Source organism: Sus scrofa, chromosome 4 (assembly GCF_054392235.1).
Source record: "Sus scrofa isolate SSC_HxYL_T2T_F1_AM1 chromosome 4, Sscrofa_HxYL_maternal_Yorkshire_Landrace_v2.0, whole genome shotgun sequence".
In the NCBI taxonomy this organism is placed as follows: Eukaryota; Metazoa; Chordata; class Mammalia; order Artiodactyla; family Suidae; genus Sus; species Sus scrofa.
Window position 1 is genome coordinate 133,581,064 of NC_139386.1, and position 24,064 is coordinate 133,605,127.

Here is a 24,064-nt window from a genome sequence, read left to right on the forward strand (position 1 = left end):
TGCCCCTGACCTGAAGCCACGCCCCTGACCCGAGGCCACGCCCCTGGGCTGAAGCCACGTCCCTAGTGGGGCTGCTCAACCTCCTTAATTGCCTGACTTGCTCTCTCTTTCTTGCGCTCCATTGTATGGGTCTTGTTTCCGTGGAGAATCCTGACTCACACAAGATTTTTTTTTTTTCAGAAGATTGTGTTTTTTTAATATGATCTCTTTATTTTTAATTTTTTATCATAAATTCCCTGTAATATTTTTCCAGGTTGCATTTTAAGGTTAATACATTTGAAGTCTTTGACATCCTCAATTAATTTTTCTGTCTATTCTACAATATTTCGACATGAGAAAAATGTTTTCTCTGTAAATGTTAAGGTACCAGGTATATTCTGCAAAATAAAGAATGTTCTCAATTTTTTTATGTCGAAATATATAAATATTTCAGGCCAAATATTGTCATAGTTATGGTGTTTCCACCTCTGTTCTTTGACAAGAAATTTTATAAGACAAAACCTCAAATAAGTTTTTTCTATAGTTTTTTGAATGTTTTGCCAGCTATAGATACTGTAAAACCATAGACCTCAATTTTACCCAATTACAGTATATAACATAGATTTAACCAAGAATCATAGGAGTTTTATTATAAGATTCTTCCCTCAAACTGAGCAATTCCTGTGCACAATTATAAATTTTAAAATTAAATCTTGTACAGTATTCGAGTTTTTCTTGTTTCATTTGTTCAGTTTTTTCCTTGCTGTCGTAAGGATACATTTTCTCATCTTATTTGCACATATTATGTTCATAACTGCAGTTTGTTAAAAATTCAAAAGCTGAAGTCTGTTGGCACTCGATTTGTTTAGTAATTTGATTAAATATTTTCAACTACTTTTGCACAAAATACAACCAGAATTTGGGATCGTTTATAAAAATATGCAATATCTTTATGAGATAAGAAGATTGATTTAATTTGCAGTTCTTCAGAAATGCAAACATTTTAGGCTTTCCCATCATGGCTCAGTGGAAACAAATCTGACTAGCATTCATGAGGACTCGGGTTCTATCCCTGGCCTGATTCAGTGGGTTAAGGATCTGGCTTTGCCATGAGCTGTGGTGTAGGTTGCAGGTGCAACTCAGATCCTGCGTTGCTGTGGCTGTGGTGTAGGCCGGCCGTTGTAGCTCCGATTCAACCCCTAGCCTGGGAACCTCCATATGCCATAAGTGGGGCCCTAAAAAAAAAAAAAAAAAAAAAAAAAGTGCAAATATTTTAAAAACCCATTTGATGGTAGATGGCGAAGAGACAAAGCTTGTATTACCATATCGCAGGGGTTTTTTTGGTTCTTGTTTTGTTTTTTGTATTCAGCATCAGTGTCATCACATCTTGTTGTTTAGCTACTCTTGTGTGTGTAAGGGGGAGTGTGTGTGTGTAGCTACAGCTTCTATATTCCTTGGAGGACTATTCCAACTTATATAGACAGGATTTTAAATTATGTGTACATCAAACTTATACCTCATAAATCTGCTTCATAGGCTTCTTAATTTAGTGAGAACTAAGTTTTTACCATAATAATGTGTTTTATGAAATTTCTTTTGTTATTATCCATCAAAACAATTGTGGCTGCAGTGTTTTACTTTTAAATTGATTTTACAGTGGCATTCAATAAGTTTAAATATTTCATCTTTAATGGAATGATCTTCCAAAGCGTCACTTTGATTTCATGAATTATATGGGAAATTTTAATCATTATTTGAATGAACTGATTTTCCTTCTGAAGTATCCGATGACACAGCTAGGAAACTGGTATGACCTTCTGCTAATGAATTCAATATATTAATAGCTCTTGCTTCACTTTTTATTCACTAAAAATAAAATGTAAATTGAAAATAGACACAACTAACTTAAAACCACAATCCTTTGATCTAAATGAAAAGTCATGGCTCTTAGAGTGATTTGTAAACATACACATGCTGCCGCTGCATTGGTTAAATTATCTTCTTTTCTTTCTTTCTTTTTTTTTTTTTTTGGCCAGGTTGTAAAATAACTACAAATTTTGAAATAGATACTGATGCTTCCTCAGCAGATTTATATGTTCTGGTTTCCACATATTGATGATATAATTTATTGTCCCCAAAGTAAGCAGTAACCACTGATAAGCACTATGAGAATATTAAGAATAAAATACACATGGGAAGTGAAAAAAAATCAGTACTTTCACTTTATTTAACATACATCTTGAGCTCATAGCTCTTGAAATACTGTATTTCAAAAATTGAAAAGCTTTATCGAAACTTGATAGTTACATGCCAATACCAAACAATAACCAATTCTCTGTACTAGGGATATTCAGCTTATGTATTACATGCTCTGTAGAAAACTGCGCAGTCTCATTTTCTGAATACCTTTTGTGTACCTCTAAACCATAGTTCCCTCATTGCTCCCTGACCCCTGACTGGCAGCTTCGTGCCTTTATGCATCCCCCAGGCTGGGCTGGGGCTCCTGTACACCAGTGGCTGGCCGAGTAGTTACATCTTGTGGTTCTTCCAGCACCACCTGAGACCGCAAGTGCGCTGTCCCTAGCTGTGTGCTTGCAGCCTGCCACAGAGCCCCTTGAAATAGAAGCCTTAGTTGCACTGCCTTTGGAAATAAGTGCGATGGAATATTTTTGGTCATTTTTCGTGTTTCACCACATGTTAACGTGCAGCCTTGGTTCACTACACACGTTACTCACACACTAGAGACCAGACCATGCCAAGAACTGCCTTATTGCAAAGTGTAAGCCTATCAAACCTATTCCAGCTCGTTTTAGGGACACGCAATAATCCAACTCGGTGAAACTTCAGATCGGCTGACATTCCTCGGGTCCCAGGAGAAACCAGGCTGTCTGGTCACCCTAGACACAGGGAGCAGCCAGTACCCATTTAGGACATGCCAGTAGGTAGGGTTCCGCAGGCACGAGGCAGAAGGACGGGGTGGGGGTGGGGGACCACGGGAAGATGGTTAGAACCAGTTCGCAGAGAGCCTGTAGCCCATGGAGAATATTTTGTATGTTTTACTTTACGGAATCCAAGAAGGCTCTGGAAGACGTCGATGTGATTCATGTTGAAAAGGTCATCCAGCTGCTGTGCAGAGAATGGACTGCATAGGATATGAATGGAGGCAGGGAAACCAGCTAGGGTACCATCACTATGGTCAGATAGAAGGGGGGGGTTGGGGACGGGGCTAAAATGTACAGACGTGGTGAGAAGTGGTCTAATTTGGGACCTATCGTAAGAATATGTCTGACAAGATGCACTGATGCATGGAGTGTGGGAGCGAGAGAAAGATACTAGTCATGTCAGCCTCTGGAGGAATATTGGTGCCATGTGCAGACAGAAGCATCATGAGAAGAGCGGCTCGACAGGGAACTAGGAGTTCAGGCCTGTTTGTAAAGTTAAGTTGACCTAACTATTAAGCATCAATGTGTAAAGCTGAGGGGCTTTTTGGACGCGTGCATTGTAGACTGGTGGGGTAAGATGTATACACAGGATTAGGAGTATGGAGGAGGCATCCATAACCACAGGAGGAGATAGGGTGCTCAGAGAGGGTGTAGCTACAACAGACAGTCGCTGACTGGGACCCAGAGCACGCTCGTGGCCATTTGGTCATTAGATATACTGCCCCAAGAGTAACATTTTATGCAAAAAATGCTTTGTCCTAAGTGTTTCGAAATTAGCACATGCTTCTTTGAAAAAGAGCATCCACACACACAGGCACAGCAAAACTCTGTTCCACATACTCTTCTTAAAGGTTACATTGTAGAAAATGAACCAATGATAAGAGGGATTAGGGTACTTGGGTTCTTTTTTAATTACCTTCTAAAATAAGTCACATTCTTTAATGCTCTCAACCATGCTTGGTGCAGTGTTGCAACCTAATAAAATAAGAGATGATTACCTCTCATTTTACTTCATTTATTTATAAGAAAAATACATTGATAATTAACTGTTATAAAACTCACAGTTCTGAAGGGCTAATGAGATGAGAAAATGCCTGGAGATGCATTCTCCATTTGACTTGAAGATCTGACTATCCCAAAATCTATCTTTTCTATTTAAAGTCAAAATATGACTTTCCCTGAACAGACCAATCAGTGATTGCTTTGCTTGAAAGGGATTCTGGCAATGTGTTAAGCACCTAAGAACAATTTACTGATGATGCCACAGGACAAGGTATGACACCAAGGGCCTAAGGGACCAGCAATTAATTCGAAGAGACAGAGAGGTTTCTCAAGCCATTGACCATAGGAAAAGACGTGTTTAAAAAAGCCAAGGTGAAGGACTTTGAAATGCAGGGTGGAGAAAGGAGCTACCGGATGGGAGGTTGGCTTACGGAAGTAGCCGGCCTCAAAGATTCTGAGTTGGAGCTCTGATGTTCTGGCTTAGCAAGGATACTTAAATTCCATCCCACTGGCGTGGTCATCTTAAGAAGCCTCTCTAATCTGGGAGCAGCAAAGCCAATGAGTCAGCATGACCTTTTGAGATCTTATACCATCAGCATACTCAGTCCAGGATAAAAGCAAAAAAGATAAAAGAAGGAACAGACGAAGGAGAAGTTTGTTTGTTTGTTTGTTTGGTCTTTTTAGGGCCACACCTGTGGCATAGGGAGGTTCCCCGGCTAGGGGTCCAGTTGAAGCTGCAGCCTCTGGCCTACGCCAGAGCCACAGCAATGCGGGATCCCAGCCGTGTCTGTGACCTACACCACAGCTCACGGCAACAGCAGATCCTTAACCCACTGAGCGAGGCCAGGGATAGCCGAACCCTCATCCTCGTGGATGCTAGTCGGTTCGGAACCTGCTGAACCACAACGGGAAGAGTCTTCTTAAAGTCCATCCCACAGTAACGCGCGTTGTGATGAAGAGAACACACCAAAATTTACCAACGACTTAACACCTGATCTCCTCTAATTACTCTAACAAATCGGTGGGGAGGGCAGGTTACGTCCAGTTACCTTCGGGATGTCCAGTGTGCAGATCGGGAAGATGAGCTTTGGAGAGGTTGGAAATGGCCAAGGTCACACAGGTCGTGGGGGGTGCGTGGTCTGCCCTCCGCTCTGTCTGGCTTCACAACGCCGCACTTCAGTGCCATACGGGGTAACGCGACAGGTCCCAGCCAGAGGGGTTTGCAGCTGCTGGTGGGCCACACTAAGACGTGATGCCCCGAGCATCTGGGCGCGGTCCCTCTTTAAGCCTTTCTGTGCCTGGTATTCTTAAGAGGGGGGCCCCAATAGCAGACTTGACTTTTCTTTAATGTGATGTTTGAATGATCCAGAGTGGGTCCACATTGCATTTGATTGATGACTATCATTAATTATCTCAAATGAATTTTCTCTCAAAATCAGTTCAATGTATCTGGATAAAACATGGCCCAACTACTATAATCCAAGTCCCAAAGCGTGAGAAGCATGGCTGACCTGTGAAGAGCCTGCAGGATCCCGCCTTCTGTGTCATGTCTGGAACACGTTCCCAAGAGTCAGGACTTTGGATTCACGATGCTCAGAGTGCTTGTTGTACTCCCCAGGGTAGCCCATTTTCCTTTGAAAATTCCTATAGTCCCCTGTTGTTTCTCCTTCTTAAGACAGTTCTCCCTTAGTCCTCATTGCACCAGAGCTGGGCATTCTGTCAGTTTCTGCTTCTCCTGGGAACTAAAATCAGGCAACAGCACAAAAGCCATGGGCAGTCTCCACCTAGAGGAATGAGACACGAAACTGAATCACAGCTACACATCCTTGTATTATTACTACTGCGAGCTGCTTTCCTGAGTCACCTGCTGAGAATGAACAATATAACGAGGTTGTAGTGATAGTCAAAGTTCAGTTGCTGTGAATCGCTAATTTCTAAATAATATATACCATACAGTTTTTTGATTTATCAACTTTAGATTGTATCTATTTATGCCAAACTATAACACGTTAGTATTTCGATGCACTTTTACCTCTCAGCTTGATCCGTTATGTTATCTGCACTTGTAGCGGCTACATTTATAACTAATATGTATCCTGGCCTCTGTTTATTCTTTATCCATCATTTTACAGAGTATCTACTGATGCCTCACTAGATAAGCCAGGAAATTAGCGAGCCTCGCTTTTCGCATCTCTTTCCTCCTTCATTCCCGTCCACCCTGCTTCATGGTATCTTACGTAATCAATAATTATATAATTGTCTGCTTTGCTTTGTCTGTACATTGACACTAAAAAATGAAAAGAAGTAGGAGTGCCCGTGGTGGCTCAGCAATAACAAACCCGACTAGGATCCGTGAGGATGTGGCTTTGATCCCTGGCCTCGCTCAGTGGGTTAAGGACCCGGCATCGCCGTGAGCTGTGGTGTAGGTCGCAGATGCGGCTTGGATTCTATGTGGCTGTGGCTGTGGCTGTGGTGTAGGCCGGCGGCTATAGCTCTGATGTGACCCCGGGCCTGGGAACCTCCATAGGCTGTGGGTGTGGCCCTAAAAAAAGAAAAGAAATAAGCATACGTAATATCATTGTAATAGAAATATCATTCTCCACGGATCTAAGTGAAGGGATTGGAGCCACAGAGAAGGTTTCTGCCGCTTGAACGAGAGTCTGTTCTGAGCAAATGATTCTTCCTTCTGAGCCATGCTTCCTTATGGTGTGTTCCTCATCAGGGCTCTGACTTTCACGGTGTCTGCTTCATCCCATAACTGCTAAAGGCCTTTCTTTTCCTCGTTGAGAAAGGGGAAAGTCAAATGAATTCATTTTGTCCGTGTTTGAATAGCGATTTGTAATGGAACTGGCGTTGCCTATTAAAGCCCTTCTCTGCGTGGAGCTCCCGCAGCCGGCTTCACTTTTGGCTGCTCTGTGTGGCTGCTACGGGGCTTCAGTTCCATTTCTTACACTTTACAGGATTTCTGTTTTGTTTCGCTGGACTATATCCTCAAGTTTGCGTGAGATTCTAGTAGGATTGATACCTACCTGTGAGCTTTCACTCCTGATTAAAAACATGACGTAAATCTGACTTTTTGTCCTTTTAAAAATAATATATTTCCTCCCCTTCCCTGGGACTTCTTAGGATTTCTTATTGCTCTTCAGCCCTGAATTTTCATCAAAATCTATTTAAGGCTTTGTTTCAATCTGCCTAATCAATTATGCCTTTAGCTCAGATAAATCTGTAATTTATTGGATTCTCTCTTCCATCTGAGGGAAAGACCCCTGTTTTCCTCAGGAGTTCTAATCCATTATTTTGGTCTGTTCTGGATCGACCGTTCAGGTCTTGGATGTCGTCTCATGATTTCTATTCTCTTACCACTTAGTTCTGGGATATTTCGCTCAATTCTCTCTTCCAAATCACTCAGATTCATTCCCAACCATGTTTCTTCATTACGGAATTCTTCCACGGATTTTTTAAATACTTTTAGAAATCTTGTTTAATGTTTGAAAAATCTGGCTTCCTGATTACTTCTCTTTTAGGGTGGTCTAATTTTACTCCGGGATGGAATACCTTCCTCTCTCCCAAGATGCCAATTAGATTTTCCTTTCCACTGCCTTCTGTACTTACACCAGCTCTGCTTCCTCGGGGTTATTCGTGCTATTTGTTTACTGCGGGTAACCCCTCTTTGATGCTGTTGGTTAGGTGGCTGTTAACGTGGGTGAATGGGGACCACGCGATTAGCGTGGATTGCTGGCAGGGTTCGTATTGTCACTCTCTCCGGGATCTACCAAAGGACTCTTCCTCTTCCCGGAAAGGCTTGGGAAGGTCAGGCTTCCCCGGGGAGCGTGTGCGCAGGAAAGAGGCAGGCAGGTCCAGCACTCCCAGCAGGGCCACTGAAAGGGAGCAGGAGCCTGTGCCAGCCTGGAGCTGGCTTTCCCCCATCCCCCACCTGCAACTGCACCCATGCTCTGGGCTTGGTAGGCATTGAGAGGGACCTCCAGCTCAGGCCGCTTGCTTGAATTCCAGTTTCCCCGCGAGGACTCTTGTTTAGAAATCAGTTCCCAAGTGCTCCGTGAAGGTGGAGACAGATGATGCTTTGCACCCTGTGAGAGGTGGCAGGATGGGCAACCCTGGCCATTTCACACACATTCCTGCATTTCATTGCCCTGAACACACACCGAAGCCTGCTCGCTGGTCTTCACGCCTGCCGCCTTCGGAAGCAGGTCTTTCTGAGCTTCTTGGGGAGAATGTCTCCCATCTCATCAGACTGTAGTCAGTAGGAGATCAAAGGTCAGCTCTTCTCCCCACCATGTATCCAAGCCGACAAGCGTCTGGGGTATGATTGACACTCGACAAATATTTATTGAATGAATGGACTAAAACAAATACATTAATTGACATTGAAATATTCTTTTTGATGTGTTTTGTTATTTCAATGATTTTTCTGAAATGTGGATAGGTGTGCATGTCATTAGTTTAAAACCGATGGAATTTGTCATGTCACTAAAATGCTAATTGCAAACATTATGTACAAAGGTTATAATATAATATTAACATAAAAGAATCAAAACCCTTACTTTATCTACTGTGATACCACTTGTCAGATATTACTCAGTGTGTGTGTGTGTGTGTGTGTGTGTGTGTGTGTGTGTGTGCGCGTGTAGACAGGGCTTGAAAAAATAGCACGTAAATGGGAGTTTAATTGAATCTGTTCAATTTCTGGGAATTTGGGTTCATGTTTTCTTCTTATTTCAATTTGTTGTAATATTATTTGTTCTATAATAAAAATATCAAATTAAATGCCAAAGGAAAGAGATGCCACAGTCTTCCTGGGTGATGTAACATGAAAAAGATGTTTCACCCTGACATTAAGAAAAACCTTCTAATGTCTAATCTAAAAGCTTTTGTTGTCACTTGTTTAAGTTGCCCTCCCACCTGCAGCCTTTACAACCGGCCTTTGCCGTATCGACCCCACCACTCATTCTGATAATTCAATATTCTCTGCTTAGGTCATCATTACACCTGTTCACTAAAGACATTTTAGATCAATGTTCCTACGTGTGGGGGTAAAATCTGAGGATACAAAAATCCTGAGGGTTTTAAGACCGTGGCCTAGGGATTGTGCCCTGGGATTCAGAGCGGTCCCTACAATCTGCCTTCGTCAGCAACGTGCTGACTTTTGAGAAACTCCCCTCAGCCTTCCCGGAGCCTTTCTCATAGATCTCAGTACCATTAACGAAAGCCTAATTTTTTAATTCCCGAGGAAAAGTGCAAAGCAAAGATAAGAAGAGCAGGGAAACGGAGGGAGAACTAAAGAGAGCAGAAAGAAAAGGGAGAAATAAAAGCAGTGAAAGAAGTTAGTGGAATGAGTCAGGGCGTCCGGGCAAACTGAGAGGAGCGTTTGATCAAACCACTGAAAGCTCCCCATTCTCCACACTTGCGTTTTCACCTTGCAAACTACGTGATCTCAGTTCATTTCCATCTTTTTAGGGATGCTTCTGCTTACTTTGTGCAGGCCTTCACTCGTTTCTATATATTGCTTTGTGTCATTTCTGTGGCCACCTATGTGCTACGTGAGAAAGACCGGTACCTTAGTTTTAAAGGAAGAATAAAAGGTGGTTTTGATTGAGAGGATGAGGGGCTTTTCTAAATATAAGTTTGCCATTTTATCTCGCGAATTTTATGATGTCTATTTTGGCTCCGCGGACGTGTTATCTCTGACTTAACAAAGTTCTCCATCAGTGAGGCTTCCGGAAAATTAAGCTATTGCAGTAGACAAGGGATTGATGTGCTTTTAATGGAATTTCCTTATGGATTTATGCCTCTCCTGTAAGCTCAGGTGGTTAAATAGCCCCTCTGTCCGTTCAGTTCCAAATCCGTCCAAAGGGACGCCGGAAATCTGGGAGGCATTGCTGACGACCGCCTCTCTCCCCACCCCGGTGGCCTGTACATCACAGGGCTTATGGGTCCCATTTTCAAATGGGTCTGGGTTCCTGCCGGCGGCTCTGTTTCCACCGTCAGCGTTCGGATCCTGACTTAGACTCGGGTCACGTCGCAGGTGGATCGCTCACACTGCTTCCTAAATTCACTCCCAGCTGCCTCCCTTGATCCTCTCCGTCCATTTTCCACGTGGCACTGGAAGAGGTGTTTCACAAACGCGCAGTTCACCGCTCGGCTCCCGGGCTTACATCTTTTCTTTCAGTGACCTCCCATTGTTCTCAAAACAAACCCCTAAATATTTACCAGACTCTCCACGAAGTGGGGTCTCTGTTAATCTGCTCCTTTTTTGGGTGAGTGGAAGAGCTCTTTCCTGCGTCAGGCATTTCGTACACTCTCTTTGCTTCCATTTTTTCCTTGACTAACTGCTGTATGTGGTCCGGTTCTGCTTATCTGCCCTTCCTCAGAGTAGCGTTATCAGACGCTCTCCCTCTTCCGTGGATCCCCCCTGGTAAATATGTCATAATGAACTGCTTGGCTTGCTATTTGTTTCATGGCTGTTTCTCCCACAAAACCTTATGCCCCATGAAGTTGCCGATGGCTTTGGCTTGCTACTGTATTTTCGTCAACTTGAACAAGGCCCAGCTTGAAGGAGTTGCTCCGGAAAATATTTGGTAAGTATGTGGGTGATGGGGGTTCGTGTCCTGGCAGAGGCAGCGCAAGGGCAATTAGCCCTGGTCTCTGAGCCGTAACTCAGTTCAGTCTAACAGAAACTCTTCTGCGTGGCTTTTCCCCCCAGCAGTGTCGACTCTTTATCCGGTCAGAATGGTGGTCATTCTGGTCACAAAAGGGTTTTTCTGAAATGAGAAGAAAGTTTGTGGTTCCTGAAACAACCTGGACAAGTCGACTTAGGCTTTCAGCATCAAAATAAGGAGAGATGATCCAATCCAACAAAGTAGCAGGTGCCTGTCCTTGTCTTCTGGTTCGGAAGCCAGCGTGCACGGGTCGTGTGTAGTACGCATTCGTCAGCGCGCTAACAGTGTTTGCAATTCTATTAGGTGACATGAGGAGGAAGCTCAGGATGGATGGAGTTGTTATATATTTGGTGTCTCGACTGTGCCAGAGCCTTTAAAGTCAGTTTAGTGGTCTATTAATGTGTCCATTATAAACCCAGTTTCTTACCTTCGTCATTTTAAATCTCATCTGTCTAATAACTTAGTATGTGTTATTAGCCCAAATTCAAACATTTTATACCAACTATAATTCTTAGTTGTTAAAGCAGTTTTGACTTGTTGCTGCCACATTAAAACCTTAATAGGTGGGATAATTGGCTCCATAACAGTTTGGAGTAACAGAGGCCAGGCACGAGGACTGTGCTGGGATCCCTAAATAGCTGTGAACGGGTCCCCTTGGCCTGCTACTGTACCTCCCCACCCCTGCTGATGTCACACTCCCCCAGGTCCCAGGGCTGGTCCTAACTGGATGCACACAGGAGCCCTTAAACCTGGCATGGCTCTAGGGCAACACCCTCCAGGGTTCCACAGCGAACTCTTTTCCCAGAAGCATCCAGTCGGTGGTACAAAATGATGGGCTTTGTATGTTCTTGCTTCCGAGGGATAAGCCCGAGGCCGTCCTTAGGGGGAAACCGGTTCTCCAAGACTCTGCCGCCCTGTGGCATCTCGGACTCTCCTGTACGGTTTAACCTTGTGCATGAAAATCCACCCTCCCATCAGTGTGTCTCTCTTTCCTGTTTCTTAGCAGCACCCTGAGCTTAACCCCCTGGATGGCAGTCCACTCCCTTGCCCCCACAATAGACTCCTTGGGCACACGCCTGCTTGAATTGAAATCCTGCGGCCAAGCCAGCCAGGCCCGCAGGTGTCGGAGTGCTGCAGGACCAGACATGTGCGCTCCTGGACCCCTGAGCCTGTGTATCCTCCTCGCCTCCTGCAAAGGCCCCGGTGCACCCCGCCCGTCTTTGAGTGCCTCTCTCCTCTCTAACGGAGGGGAGCACAGCCTTATGGGGTCCAGTAAAACTGCTTCAGGAAGGCAGGAAACGGATGGGAAGTAAATGGGTCCAGGTACTCCGGGATCCAGGTCCTGCTGCCCGGGGCAGAGGCACGACATCTAAACGGCAGCAGAGTGTTTGATTTTTGTTTTTCACATTTTTCATGGGGGCAGGAGAAGTATCAGGTGAAGGCTCAGAGGTTCTCTCCTTAGTGCAGGCGACACACAGACTGGATGCGGGTGAAAGCCGGTTGCTCTCCAGAGTCGAGAGGACATTTACCGACGCCTCTAACTGGTGCGAAAGGTGGGAGGCAGGTTCTCGGTTTGATTCCTGGCAAAGCACCTCCCGCCTCCTCTGGAACGTGCTTCGCAAGGAGAGCGCCCTTCAAAGACTAATGAGTGTGCAGTCAGAATTAAGCCCTGATCTTGAAGGCAACGCCTGCTGCCTCTCTGACCCTGGACCAGTCACTTTCCACCTCAGAGCCTCTGTTTTCTCAACCCTAAAACAGGGATAATAAAACCTGTCGTGAAGAGCCTTTAGAAGGACATAGAGAGGCTTTAAAATACAGGGCAAACCATTGCTATAACAGGATCAACGTGCCCCTGGGGTCTGTGGTTCCCTGCCCCAGGCTCCCGGTTAAATAATGAACATCCTGTGTGGCATCAACCCTTGAGCCACTCTCATTTCATAATGTTCACGAATTTCTGCTCAGGAGTCGATTTTTTATTGGCTGTGCCTGTGGATCTGGACCAGAGGTCCAACCCACAGGGCAGCAGTGGCAATGCTGGATCCTTAACCTGCTGAGCCACCAGGGAGCTCCAGAGATACTTTAGATACCGCTCCTGGGTGGTCCCAGGAGGTCCTAGATCCTGCAGCTCCTAGGCCCTGCTCCCCTGTTCTCTCTCATGTCTCAGGAAGCATTCGTCCACGAGGCCAATGCCACCTAGAGGACAGGGAAAATGCATCTAGCAATAGGGCATGAGGTGAGCTCATAAATTTGGGAGAATGAATTTTGCCAAGAAATCAAGAGTCTTAGTAAATGGTGTTCTTGCCAGAATATGCTGCTTTCCAGGAAGCAATTAATGATAGTTATTACTGCGTGCTTCCTCGGGCCAGTTAGTGTTCTGAGGGCTCCCCTTGAACTTGCTAATTGAATCTCGTCCCCTCTCCCAGCGCTGTGAGGGAGATCCTGTCCTCACTGCATTTTGCAGGTGAGGAAAGTACAGCCCACAGAGGCTGACTCGTCCAAGGTCACACTGGAAGAAGGAGAGCCCCGGCAAGCTGACCGAGCCTGACTCTCCAGAGCGTGGGTACTGGAGCGCGAGGAAATTGCTGTCACTTGAAACAAACAGAGGGGACTTGTCCTGGTAGCCTGGACATTCTGGCTAAATATAAATCTGGCCTCATGCAGAGCAGCAAGTCCAATATAGTTTTCCTGATACACCCTCTGCCCTGTAACTTGTCTACAATGGCCGGGGGCGACTAGGACCATACCTGCTGAGGTTTATTACCTGGCAGTTGAAGATTTATAACCTACACATGGTGGTGGTGTGTTTTTCACATTCCCCTGATGTATATTTTCTCAGTGAGACAGCGAGTTTTTCTCCAAGGTTTGTGTACAGCCTTTATGTCTCTTGCATGCCCTTTATTCGTAAAGCTTTGGGGCTCAGTAAATGGTTGTGATGGGCTTGCAGCAGCTCCGTGCAGTGTTCACAATGATCCTATCTCCAAAATTTATAGAAGGGCGAGTGCCACCTTTCAGCTGCTTAAGGATGTTATTCCAAGTTCTGGGACGCTACCCTCAGCCTGGTTTTATAAGACAGCAAGCCAGGAGACATGCAGTGCCTGTTTATTTATTTGTTTTTATTGACGCATAGTTGATCTGTAATCAGTGCACGTTTCTTGAGCGCACACCATCAGAAAAGGCCAGTGCTAGGTTGTGGGGTCCGACGGCAAAGGAGACACGGATCCTCAGGAACTCACAGTAGAGTGGAAATGAAGCTAAACAAGATGGCGCTAGAGAGGTGCGACTCTCCCTGGGAGCATGTGCAAAGGCTCCTTGGAGGAAATGGGATTTAACTGAACTCCGCGAAAAGCAATAGGATTGAGACTACTACACGGAGCAAAGCAGTTCCAGGAATGGTCTCCCTTGCAGGTGAGCAGGGGTCGGAGGGTCAGCCTGAGTTGATGCACGATGCGTTGAGTTTTTCCCATTTCTACCTTGGAACTTTAAGGAGAAGAATTTGTTCTTCCAAAAAAAGAAAAAAAAAATTCTGTGGGATTTCAGGAAGGAAAAACCAGTCATCTCGTGATTTACTTGGAATGGGGTTGCGAGGACAAAATTGTTAAATGCTTTGTGTGTGTGAAGCGGAGTGTTAAATGCTTTAAAAATTATATTAATGAATTCTCACATAAGGTACAAATGAGGAAACTGAGTCTTGGAAAGAAATAAAGGGAACTCTCTCCTCATCATACAGATAGTAGGTGTCAGAGCAGACATTCAAGCTTAGATCTGTGTGACTCCAAAGTCCATGCGTTAATATAAAATACACATCATTCTGTCACATTATCTGAGCCTCATTTTGCTGTGGGTTCTTGTTTGTTCTTCTCTGTGAATGCTGCATTTATCAAAAAATTTTAAAAATGCCTAAAATTTCTAGTTTACTTTTATTCAATGTGCATCAGAGTTTCACATGACTGCCTATTTTTCTTTTCTTTTTCGCCCCCAAGTTTTTTTTTTTGGTTAACTAAAACTTTTCAACCTTCCGTGATCTCTTTATAATTCCCTTTAGAATGCATAATTGTGCTCGATCAATTTGTTAGAGGCTTTTGAAGTGTTAAAAAAACGGCATGAAAATTATTTTCTTTCAGGTTTTATGTTAATGAACATAGGTGCTATTCAGAGCAAAGTCAGGGTGTCAAGGGAACTTTAGTTAAAGTTATTCATACGTAAACTAAAAAAGGAAACATCTTTAGTAGAGGAAAAATACATTTCATGAGTGAGTACGGCACACAATTCCTCCTTTCAAAAATGTCAGCTCCTATTGAACCTCCATTGTAGATGGCTTACAATTACTTTGTCAATAGAAGGTAGGTCCTGATGGATGGCGCCCGAGTTCTTGCAGCCAAACTTTCTGCGAGTTACTTAGGCTGAAACGAAGTGCTTTTACATTCCAGTCTTATTGATGATAGCGGTTTTATATTTATCACCCTGTCATGTCAGTTGACGGTATCAGGCTCTTCCCTGGAAGAATATGGACACTAATGCAGGTGTGTCCTTCGGGCCCCCAAGGGTCACAGATTCCCTCTGCTAACACGGTCAGGGTGCAGGCTGCTTCCCGCGGCTGCTCAGAGGCAGCTTTCCCCACTTCCCACAGCGATCAGCCCTTGGAAAGTGTGTCCTCACGGGCAGGTGTCCGGCTCTCACTGATGGAGCGCTACTATTTTGCAGCCTCCCCTGTAATAGGAAGACATCTACCAGGACCTTGGCAAGTCCAGGACCTGACTGCGACACTGTATTTATAAGAAATTCTGTCAAGAATCAGTAATAGTCTTGGGTCTCCCGTTCTTTCTTTAATAATACTTTGATATGATTTGTCACAAGCTGGCCCAGAGTATCCACCAGATTTTATTACTTACCTTGCAGCGCAGTGTCTTATCTTTGAGTCATGAGATCAGCCATGGGGAGACCTTTAAAAAGCTATATTCTCTACTGTTTGGTTATTACAGAAAGTCTCTATTACTCAATAATACCTTTTACAGGGTGTGCTGTCACACAGATGTTTAACCCCAGTGTAGATGGACGGGGTGCCCGGAGGCCATGCCGGTGACACAGACATTGTTTCTCATGATTGGATGCCCGATGCCTCCACGGCTGCAAAACCGAGCTCTGCAAAAAAGCACAGTGAAACCGAAACCCACCAGCACCCCTGGAACGAGAAAGGTTGGCTTATTTCCCCAGCCTGACGTTTCTGACTGCATCTCAAACTCACTGTCCATTCTGACCGAGATTTTGTTGAGAGGCCAGAGTGCTAGGGTTTTACTACCTGAAAGCAGCAGGAATTTGGAGGCCAATTTAGATTCCTTTCTTGTGTGCGATCCGCTCCTCGGGTTTCAGTGTTCATCTCAATAAACACCATCCGGCCACATCAGTAGCACGCTGGAAAGCAATAGCTCCAAATCTACTTTGCGCCGCTCGGCCGTGGGCTTCAGACTGTTGCAGATAATGCCTGTTGGTAAAAGCTGGTGTCATTACATGTTGTATTTACAAGACTGTATGTTGTCAGCCTAGGGTTTCGTCTCTCCAGTCTGTTTTTCTTCTTGGGAGGAAAAGAGCAGCGAATGTACTAATACTCGCTGTAGCCCAAACACACAAACACCCATATCCTTAAACACACTCACAGCAGACACCCGCGTAAACCAAGATTTCAAAACCGTAATCATTTTGAATTTTGAAATTAGAGGAAATGAGGGAGAAACACTCCTTGGAAAACTATTATTTTAGATCTTTCATCCGTCTCCAAATTGGTACTAATTTTCAATGCAGATTTAAGAAAATTGTCGGTATGTGCGCAAACATTTCATTTTAAGTTTTCTGTTCCCTCCTGCGCTGCTGCATTGTTGTCCCGGGGTGGGGGGGGGGGTGTTCTTAGGAGGCCAGCTGCTTCTCCCGGGGTTCAGAGCCGAGCTGACGGGGCCCGGGGCTGGCCGGGACCACGCCGTCCCTGCCCGGAAGACGTCGTGGCTCTGTCCCCGCGCCTTGTCCGGCACAGGCAGAGGCAGCGAAGCCAGGCCCACGGTGGCCCCGCGGCGGGTGAGCCGGGGACCCGCTGCTCTGCGCGCTGGTCTCTCGCGCTTGGCTGTGCGGCCTCGGGACACGTCCTGACCCCGAAGCGAAGCCCCGCTGAGCAGGGACAGGTCTCTGCCCCTGGCACCGCCCTCCTCGCCAGCCTTCCCAGCACTGGGAAGGGGCGAATGGGCGGGGATCCGCCTTGGATTTGGCCCGAGAACCCCTGGTTTACCAGCGGGACTGTGGCCCAGGCAGGAGGAAGGCGTCTGCAGGCGCCGACCGCGTCGTGTGCGCGACCGCGCCCGGCTCCCCGCGACCCCGAGGGCCAGAGGTGCCAATGCCTGGCGCCGGGCAGGGGGGAGCCCGCGGCCTGGCCTCCAGAGGAAGGGGGGCCGACTCTTATATAAAAGTCCCCGTTCTCTGCCAAACACCATGCCAGCGCATGGGCAGACCGTGCAGCCAGCCTCTCCCTGTCACCACGGACCGCTGTCCCTTGGAGACTGTCCCACGCCTGCTCTCCAGCCCCTGCCCACCTTCCCTGCCCTGCCCCCTCCTCCTCCCCAAACCCGACCTCCTGCCTCCATCTCTGTGAATCCTTCTCCAGGAAGCTCGGGCAGGCTTTTGACGTCTTTGGTAAATGTTGTATTTCGCAGTATTTCTAGATTCGCCTGCCGTTGTAAGATGGAACGCAGAGACCGTTGCTATACTCTTCAGCCAGCTGTCCTCTGTGGTTGGACTGGCTTTACTGGTATGCAGTGTCCCAAAGGGGATTTTGGGGGGAATCGTTTTATTCAAAAATATGGGCAGGTGACCTACAGCACGCCCGGCCCTTTGAGACGCGGAGATAGAGCAGTGAGTCACAGTGACAAGCATCTCTGTGCCGTGGGTCGGGTCCTTATTTGTGGTGAAGTCCATTGCACTCGCCATGTATTTCTGGCGGGAACTCGCATTCTCTCCGTGGATCCTAAGCTCCCCAGCGCAGACAGCCCATCACCCACCCTTCTGTTTCCACATCAAGGCCTAGAGCTGCAACCTTTTTACCTGAGAGCCCCTAGAACTTCCACTTACGGCGCAGGGAGGAATCTGGAGAGATCAGCTGGCCTGTGCGCCTACAAAAAGACCTGTAACAGAGGTGACATGGTCTCTCTCTTCACACACGTGAAGGGCCTGGCACTGAACACGGACACGTGAAACAATTTGAACACCTCAGTTCCTTTCGCCGGCCCCTCGGGCCTCAACGCCTCTCGCTCCGAAAGCTCCCACGGCCGGTCTCCGTGCTCCTGATGTGTCAGCTCAGTGTCTCCAGGGTGGTACTGGCCTTGTTCTCCCGGGACGCACAGAGGAAGGTCTGCATCACAGAGGAGCTTCTGCGCATCCCGGAGAACAAGGCTCCTCGTGCGGACGGCGGGCTTGCTTCACGTGCACATCACCTGCGGCTGCATCCACAGCAGGCTTCCTTTGCGACCGCCGTTCAGCTCTCCTCTGGGCAGGGCCTAGGAGTGTGTTCTTTTCTCTCTCTTACCCGGGAAGGTTCTGCGAGGGGCGGCCTTCGGCAGATCCGGGGATGATTCAGTTTGGGGCAGAGATGAGCAGACAAACTTAGGACGTTTTGTAAAGGTGGACTGGCTTCCAGAATTGGTCACCAGCAAGTTCACATCTATGGAAGACAAATTCCCGACGTGGAATGTGACTGTTCTTCTGGTCCCATAGATTCCTCTTGAGTAATACACCAAGAGGAATGAGTTCTATTGTGAACTCACACAAATGGTGCCAAAAAATCTTGATTACAGAATTGAATTTCCCAGAACCACATAATTGTTTGAATCAAGTTATTTTCCTCCTCCCCAATTACAAGTCTTTCTCTCTCTCTTTTTTTTTTTCTTTTTGTCTTTTTAGGGCTGCACCTGCAGCATGTGGAGGTTCCCAGGCTAGGGGTCTAATTGGAGCTGTAGCCGTCGGCCTACACCACAGCCACAGCAATGCTGGATCTGAGCCGTGTCTGCAACCTACACCGCAGCTCATGGCAACGCCAAATCCTTAACCCACTGAGTGAGGCCAGGGATCGAACCAGCAACCTCCCGGTTCCTAGTTAGATTTGTTTCCGCTGCGCCACTATGGGAACTCCCCACTTACAAGTCTGTTGTCTCCTCATTATATAGCAGTTGTTAACAAAGAATGGAAAGTTTAAACCTCACTGAAGAAAACTGTATTCAGTTTTCTGTGTAAGAGAATTTCTGGAAATCCCAGGATACTTGGTAAATTGATTCCAAAATATGACCATTGTCCTGATAGGATGTTCAGGAGGAGACTGCAGTTTTGATCTCAGCACCTTCAGAATGTGGACTCGACACAATAATCCATTTGCTGCCTTAAAATGACAGAACGGATCCTTGTAGCAAACGATCCATTGGGAAGGTGAGAACTAAAGTTCTCCCTGAATTTGAAAAGATTCCTTCATTCAGTGTATCACCTGTTGAGAGGATTGAGTCGCTGGCCCCAGATGACGCCGACAAGGCTGCTGGCAAAGTGACTCATGTGGACTTTTATGTCTGGCTCTGCTGGTGCTGCTCAAAGTGCATGTTTCTAAGATTTTGTGTTTTAGGAATCACAATTTCATTGCAAGTGAGGTGATCTAGATTTGGCAATAAAACAGTTTCATGACCATTAGGGCAGAGAGGAAATTTTAATACAGCGAAATGGACTTAGCCCATGGTTCGCTTGGGCGTCACTTCAGAAGACACCCAACCTGAACTAGCCACAATCTTCCACCCTCAACGCTTTCACTCTCTGCCCGTCATTCGGGGAAGTGAGTACAGAATCCATCAGAAAGTAGACTGCTCTGCGCTGAAGGTCCGCTGGGACCTCGCAGGTTGTTTGCATCTGCTCTCTTTGGGTGAAATTAGGAAGGGATGAGCCCCTCTGTCATGATTGCTGGGGGAGTGCATGTTGTTAATTAACTCAGTCCATGAGTCAGATGCAAAATCTTGCTTTTTGCAATTTTCGTGGAAAACAACAAAGGATTGGTGCTCATTAACAAATTATTTGGCTCTCATACATTCTGGAAAGATTTAGGGAAGAATTTCCAGAACAATAAGCAAAAAATAAAAAAAAAAAAAAATAGGCCGAGGTATTTTTAGCAAATTCTTTCGGTTGCTATTTAGAAGACAATAATTCTAGCATTCCAGATCATTATTAGAGAAGATTTAGTGGGAATGATAAAACATTTTTATTCATTAAGTTATCATAATTTTGTCTTAGGAGGAATTTTAATATTTCTGCCAGGTCCTAGAGGGAAGATAGTGGAAGAATAATAAAATGCTTCCAAAAGTTAGATTTAGAATTTACTGGGATTATTGCCCATTTAAGTAGAAACTAAAGTCTTTTAAGAAGGAGGCAAAAGGCAGGCTACCTGCGGTTAATGTAGATAAGATGGATGAAGTGGTCTGAACAGGTGACCTTGTGTGGAGTTGGTGGAGCGGTGATGGTGACGTCGTAGAGACAGACTACGTGATGGGATGCGATGCTTCTGAGAGGGAGGTGAGCCTGGGAGGGCGGTGCTGTATCTCCTAAGCTGGAATAGCAGGGATTTGGTACCAGAAGCACAACTTGAATTGCCGCGTTGCTTATTTTCACTCTAAAAAATTGTAGGTGAGTCAGAATTTAGCATCAGGCTTTTTGGTGGGTGCCCTCTTCATGCCTTGAGACAAACACCCTCTATTTCCAGATTCTTTGTCAAGCAATTGGTTATGACTAACCTCACGGACTGAATTTTCTATCTTTTTTAATTGTACTTTTTTGTGTACAAACACTGTGCTAAGTACCTCCTACACATTTCTTCCTTCCAGAATCCAAATGTTGGCAATGTTATTTTTACCCTAATTTTTTAAGTGTTGGAACAGAAAGTGAGAAAGAGCCCAAGGTCCTGTCATAAATAGGACTGGCCACCTACATCTCCTTTAAAACATGGTTGTGTTAGATTGTTCTTCATGGATAGCTAAACTTAATCCTAACCCATATGCTGACCCATTACAATTCCAAAGAGCAGGGAAATTAGGGCAATTTTACGTGTTAGGCGATTTATATGTGATAACTCATGTAATTCTGAAACCTAGAAAAGGTATTATGTACCCATGTCACAGGTGCGAAGGAAGCATCTCAAAGAAGTTAACTCACCTGGAGTTCCCGTCGTGGTGCAGAGGTTAACGAATCCGACTAGGAACCATGAGGTTGCGGGTTCAGTCCCTGTCCTTGCTCAGTGGGTTAGGGATCCGGCATTGCTGTGAGCTGTGGTGTAGGTTGCAGACGTGGCTCGGATCCTGCGTTGCTGTGGCTCTGGCGTAGGCCAGAGGCTACAGCTCCGATTGGACTCCTAGCCTGGGAACCTCCATATGCCACGGGAGCGGCCGTAGAAAAGGCAAAAAGCCAAAAAAAAAAAAAAAAAAGAAGTTAACTCACCTGAATGATGAAGACTTTGGAATCCAGGAAGGTTGTCTAGCCTCACACAAGTAGTCAACATAGGTCAACCACAGGTCTTTCTGGTTCCAAATTCCATGCTTTTAATTATACTATATTGCCATAGAATATAAAAATCAAATTTAAAAGGCTCCTGTCTTTAATGTCACGTGATTACTCCGGTTGGTTGGGAGAAGAAGAGAAGTGAAGAGATAAACCCGTAGCCGCCTGTGGAAGGGCGGTCGGTGCTCACTACTTGTTAGAAGAAGAATGGATAAATAACCTTTTTACTAGTCCTACTGCAAACATCTGACCTAAAACAACAACTACAACAATAATAGGACCTTTAAAGAAAAATCAAAACCACCAAAACAAAACAAAAAAATATCCATTAGGAAGGCCCAGGGACTGCAAATTCGGGGAGGAAGTGAAAAATCTCATACTGAATAGTGAGACCACCCCCATATCAGCCCGAGTGCAAAATGCCAGCAGCAGAGGGGGACTCTGAGGATGCTTTCCTAGTGAAGTTAAAAGAGTATAGGCCGACAGATGACAGCAGTTGGATGGCCCAGTGAAGAAGCTAACTGGTCAGTCTTTGGTGCTACAGAAGCTTATATCAGTTCACAGTTGCACTAACTTATGGCTTTTCATCAACTCTTTAATGCCTACCTATGAAGAGAGAGCTAAAGATGATCAGATAATTTAATAACAAACAAAAGAAGTGATAGAAAATCTGGACAACGGATAGAATGACTGTCTTTGGAGAGATAGAGAAGAGAATTCACTAATGAATCAACAATAGAATGCTGTGAAAAATGGAACAATCTGAGACGAGTAAAGCATTCTTAAAATTAATGTATGAGAGCCAAATTTTAATAAAAGTGTTAGAAGATATAGTCAGAAAATATCCCAGAAAGAACAAAAATAGGAAGAGATGAACAGATGAAATGTTGTGGAACACTTTATGAACCAAAAATGAAGTCTAACATTACTTAATAGGCAGTCTAGAAAGAGTGAACAGAGAAAATAATGACAAGAGGTTATTTTTAAAAGAAGACAGGGAAATTTCAAGAAATGAAAGACTGTAAAAGCTAAAAGTCCCTCCGTGCTTCTAGAAAAATGATTGAACAAAAAAACCACACCAAAATGAATTGTAATGAAATTTTGGACTACTGTCTACAAAGAGAGGGCATTAAACTTCTAGACAACAATGCTGAAAGATCAAAGAGAAGGAAAATAGCTTTAAAGTTTGGAGGGGAGAAAGATTTCTAAATTCGAAATTCCTCTTTTCTCTGGAAGCTCCTAGAGGCTGGTGCTCCAGCAAAGCATGGCGGTAAAAACCAGATCCAACATGGCAGAAAGGGCAAGGCATTTCCTGGGATGACTCAAGAGGAAATACAGGAGGCAGCTCCATGTAGCAGGTCTAGATGTTGCCAGTGCACACTGAAACCAGAAAATGTAGAACCCGGGGAGTCAGGTAGGAAAATGGATTTGTTAGATCCGAATGGGTGGGAAAACGGATGAAGAGCCACGCTTTGGGGTATGAGTCAGTAATTCAGTAGAGGTTAAAAGAAGCCAAACAGAAGAAGAAATGAGGCAGCTATGGATTTTAGAAAGTGAGAAGCTGTCCAACGAATAAATGAAAGCAGTCAACTACTTGTCTCACAGTAACAACCATAAAGATTGTAACCCCAAGTTGATAAAACCCTATTGCGGGGATCAGGGGAAGGGAGAAAGAAGTTATGTCTGGGTGTGCACGGTGTGTTTGTAAAGAGCCAAAATCTTCATTGACCGTTATAATATAGCAATAGATAATATTTAAAATGGATAACTCACAATAGAGCTGAAGAGCAGTGGACAAAGCTAAAAGCATTGAGCAATGTGTTGCCCTTGGTGGCATATGAGCTGGGGAACAAGCAGAGGAAATAATCTTTAAAAAATTACACATATTATTCATTATAATATGAAGCTAATATATTCTAATAGTATTCATTATAATATGAATATAGTGCTTCATGGCACTTTTCTTTTTAAAACATTTGTAAAAATTTCCCATCATTGCTCCTTAACCACCTCTGACTCCTGAGTTTCATCTTCAGCTTTGCACTGCCTCCTTGCTCTCTCTCCAAAGTTGTTCCTTCAATAATGTGGAATTACGCCGCCAAAATCAAGTCTTATGCGCACTCAGAGTTCTTAGAAAGGTAAGAATTCATTCCCCCTGTGGTGCTTCCTTTTCAATTCTGAGCACAGCAAAGACATGTTACATAACTCGGAGTTTCAACAAACACCTGGGAATCAGGCTGTACGTACTGCTCAGAGGAGACCAGACACGAAGAGATTGGTAGTGACAAGTGTTGTCACTTCTCTCTCTGACAGCAGGCAAGTGGCACCGTGTATGTACAGGGTCTGAGTCCAGGCTCTCAAGATGGAAAAAAAAAAAAAAAAAGGAAAGTCAAGTGAAAAATAACATTTCGGAAAGAGCTGGCTGGGAAAAGAATGGCAAATTACACATGATTTAGCTCTGCTCGTAGCTTTAATAAAGACCCAAGAAGTATGAACTGAGCAGTTGAGCCCTAATTAAGTCTCCCCTTGATCACGTGTGCTGCACACCCAATGCTCAGGCTGCATTTTAAAAAGGCATCATATCATCCTCTGATTCATCTGCTCTTTTCTTTGCCTTGCATTTTTTTAAAATTTTCTTTTGTTTTCCTTGACTAAAAGGAGGTTAAAGCAAGTCATTAAGAATGAAAAAAAATAATTACACAATGAAAAAATAGCTCAGATGAATTTTAATTTGAGCCTAATTTAATGGGATTTGAACCCAGCACACTGGAAATATATGGCAGTCACTTTAGCCATTAAATTGCATGGCCTTTGCTTAAACTCGGTGGGAATTTAGAGAGATTATTTTGGCTGCTTGAAGACACCATGTTTTTTCCATTAATGCCAGGGAAATATATTGAGCGACTAAAA

The 24,064-nt window shown here is 44.8% G+C and overlaps 2 protein-coding genes across 7 annotated transcripts in view; one reads left to right on the top strand and one right to left on the bottom strand.

The window, feature by feature from the left end:
- LOC106510246 (uncharacterized) overlaps positions 1–24,064 on the top strand; it is a 433,353-nt gene that overhangs the window by 76,672 nt on the left and 332,617 nt on the right. The gene's annotated exons all lie outside the window — the stretch shown is intronic.
- On the bottom strand, positions 14,555–23,555 carry LOC146404286 (uncharacterized). Of its 2 annotated transcripts, none has more exons than XM_085024156.1 (2): positions 21,022–23,555; positions 14,555–18,476 (listed from the first exon to the last, which is right to left on the bottom strand). In XM_085024156.1, exon 2 carries the CDS (start codon positions 17,071–17,073, stop codon positions 16,399–16,401), a length of 675 nt encoding a protein of 224 aa, XP_084880282.1. In that variant the 5' UTR covers positions 17,074–18,476; positions 21,022–23,555; the 3' UTR covers positions 14,555–16,398. The 2 variants fall into 2 exon arrangements, with proteins under 2 accessions (XP_084880282.1, XP_084880283.1); XM_085024157.1 differs by having other exon boundaries at positions 14,555–18,543; positions 21,022–21,476.